General features: G+C 39.0%; 1 protein-coding gene across 1 annotated transcript; it reads right to left on the bottom strand.

Moving 5' to 3' along the window:
* Positions 1-379: 379 nt before the first annotated feature.
* LOC149028673 (uncharacterized) lies at positions 380-1,361 on the bottom strand. The gene is made up of 2 exons (XM_089157589.1): positions 622-1,361; positions 380-461 (listed from the first exon to the last, which is right to left on the bottom strand). Exons 1-2 carry the CDS (start codon positions 1,359-1,361, stop codon positions 380-382), a joined length of 822 nt encoding a protein of 273 aa, XP_089013715.1.
* Between the last annotated feature and the right edge of the window lie 1,945 nt (positions 1,362-3,306).

Genomic DNA, 3,306 nt, shown 5'->3' with positions numbered 1-3,306 from the left:
TCTAACCTCCATATGGCAATTTGATTAGATCATTGGGTTTGGCTTTAACTTCGCGATAACCTCCATAACGGCACCGAGCAGGTCTGACCGCAACCCCAAATTTTCACTGTACTGAAATTTTGGATTGAGATAATAGGCTGCACAATTCACAACCTCATAGTTAAAGAATTAATATTTACTAATTACTTACTCGCCCTATGCATCGGATGCATTAGATGAGCGGTCCATCTAGCATGAACAATGTTCAGGTACACAATGCAACCTCTAAGGTTAGCTTTTTGGATTGCTACTTTCATTCGCTCCAGGGCTGCATAGATGTGCGGCATAGTGGGCCCCTTGAAGGAGGAATCAACCATACGTAAAACCTTTATTATGGGATCTAAGGTCTCCAGCACATTGTCACTTTCCTCCAAAACTCATCAGACGAGATTGTCGTCTGTGCGGTGCGCCCACTACTAGTACTGAATTATCACAAACACATTAAGTTAGTAATAAATACTACATACTAGATATTCATAGTATAAATGTACAAGAAGTTAACAACTTGTTAAATCAAATAGTGGAGAGAAAAAAAATACTTACTTTGATCCAACCCATGAGAACCATTCCTCTGATGCAAACATGGATCTCAAGCCCGCCTTCCGTTCCTGAATACTGCTAAGGGCTACGAAATTCGTGGCGAATCTCGTAGGACCGGGTCTCACTAGCTCACCGCCGCATGCTCGATTCATCATATCCAGAGCAACAGTATGATTGTAGATGAAATTTGTTACTTGCCTGACTCTCTCCACTATGCTTTGTATAATATTGATCCTGCCGATGTCTTTTAACATGAGGTCGATACAATGAGCTGTGCAGGGTGTCCAATATAGGTTATATCCAGTTGTATTCATCAGTACCTCATCGGCTTTCTTGAAGTTGGAGCCATTTTCGGTGACAATTTGCACCACAGTATCCTTCCCAACCTCATCAATCACATTCTGCAGGAGTCCAAGAATATATCTGTGGTCTTTTGTATGCCTAGTAGCATCCACAGATTTTACAAACATAGTCTTCATATCACAATACATCATAAAGTTGATGATAGACTTTATTGTTAGACCGGTCCATCCATCACACATAATGGTGCATCCATATGACTCCCAAAATGGTCTCAAACTATTGATGTACCGTTGCAGCTCCTCCTTTTCCTCCATCAAGAAGGTGGTCATCACCTCTTTAGGGGTAGGACCACGATATCCAAGACCTGCATTTGTAAACGTGTCAACCATATTACTGTAATAAGGACCCTGTGCCATATGTGCTGGAAACGAACTGTAGTACATCCACGTCGACACTGCCTTCTTCACTTTCTTCGCCATCATTTTCCATGCACCTATGATCTTGGGCTGCTTGGCCCCCTTCTTTTTGAAAATATCAGGATCCTGCTCTAGGATAGGATCTCCCTCTGTGGATAGTCACGTGGTCCTCGTACATCAGCCGTAGAAGTGACCCTTTGACTTTGTGATCGGCTGAACAAACCACGTATACCACCCTTGTCCCTAGATCCAGATGCTCCAACCCCTGATCCAGGTGCTCCAGCCCATAGAACAAAATTCCATCGAAACTTGCGAAATTTCCACTGAAATTTCCCATTTTGGAAAATGCGAAACTAAACTCATGAGGACCGAAAAAAAGTCCTCAGTTTCGATCGAAACTATTGAAATTTCTTCGAAACTTGTCGAAACCTCGAAACCTATCGAAACTTGGTTCAACCCAGTTGGACCAGCTGGTTCATGAGGAAAAAAATTCCCAAATTTCGTGGGAAACTTGGGAAATTTCGTGGAAACTTGGGACTTTTTCCTGTAAATTTTGTAGCTTTCCCAAATTTTCAATTTTTTTGTTTATTTCATGTTTCCCCAAATACCCATGACAAATACCCCCTCCATCAGAACTTCCCTATCCAAAGTGCGTATTCCCTCAGGTTGGTTATCTTAAGCATATTGATGACTAGACTCATAAAGTTACAGTTGTCGATTAACTTGACAACCATAGGCATAAAATGTCATGGGATGTCTATGTTCGTTGGTTGGAAGAGAGGATGTTACAGGCATAATACTACTCAGCTCACAAGATGAATCCACTCTTGGCACTCCTCTTAACACTAAGTTGTATTTTCCTTTTATTGTCAACTATTTTGAAGTTAGAAATTATATATTGAATGTTATGTGCTTAAGTAGTTAAGTTTATAATGTACTTTTTGGACAACTCTACATTGATGTTATGTACATTGAATGACATATCTACATTGATTTTTTTAGCAAAATACAACTAATGCATTTTTTATACTCTAATTAGCTTAAATACAGGATCCCACCCCAACATACTCTCTAAAACCTGTCCAAACATGATGTCAAAACTTGTACGGAAAAGTCCTCGGCATGGTAAAAAAGTCGAGGGAAACTCAAGTTTCGACCGGGTGAAAATGGGAAACTTAGGAAATTTCGAGGAAACCGAGGACTTTTTCGTACAAATTTCGACAGGTTTTAGAGAGTATTTTGGGGTGAGATCCTGTATTTAAGCTAATTAGAGTATAAAGAATACATTTGTTGTATTTTACTAAAAAAATCAATGTAGATATGTCATTCAATGTACATAACATCAATGTAGAGTTGTCCAAAAAGTACATTATAAACTTAACTACTTAAGCATGTAACATTCAATATATAATTTCTAACTTCAAAATAGTTGACAATAAAAGGAAAATACAACTTAGTGTTAAGAGGAGTGCCAAGAATGGATTCATCCTATGAGCTGAGTAGCACTATTCCTGTAACATCCTCTCCTCCAACCAACGAACATAGACATCCCATGACATTTTATGCTTATGGTTGTCGAGTTAATCGACAACTGTAACTTTATGAGTCTAGTCATCAATATGCTTAAGATAACCAACCTGAGGGAATATGCACTTTGGATAGGGAAGTCCTGATGGAGGGGGTATTTGTCGTGGGTATTTAGGGAAACATGAAATAAATAAAAAAATTTGAAAATTTGGGAAAGCTACAAAATTTACAGAAAAAAGTCCCAAGTTTCCACAAAATTTTTCAGGTTTCCACGAAATTTCCCAAGTTTCCCACAAAATTTGGGAATTTTTTTCCTCGTGAACCAACTGGTCCAACTGGGTTGAACCAAGTCTCGACAGGTTTCGAAGTTTTGACAAGTTTCAACGAAATTTCGACAGTTTCGATTGAAATTGAGAACTTTTTTTCGGTCCTCATGAGTTTCGTTTCGCATTTTCCAAAATGGGAAATTTCGGTGGAAATT

Source organism: Hakea prostrata, chromosome 1 (assembly GCF_041222555.1).
Source record: "Hakea prostrata isolate BN-2017 chromosome 1, UWA_Hpros_2, whole genome shotgun sequence".
In the NCBI taxonomy this organism is placed as follows: Eukaryota; Viridiplantae; Streptophyta; class Magnoliopsida; order Proteales; family Proteaceae; genus Hakea; species Hakea prostrata.
This window is presented reverse-complemented; position numbering and strand designations above follow the sequence as displayed.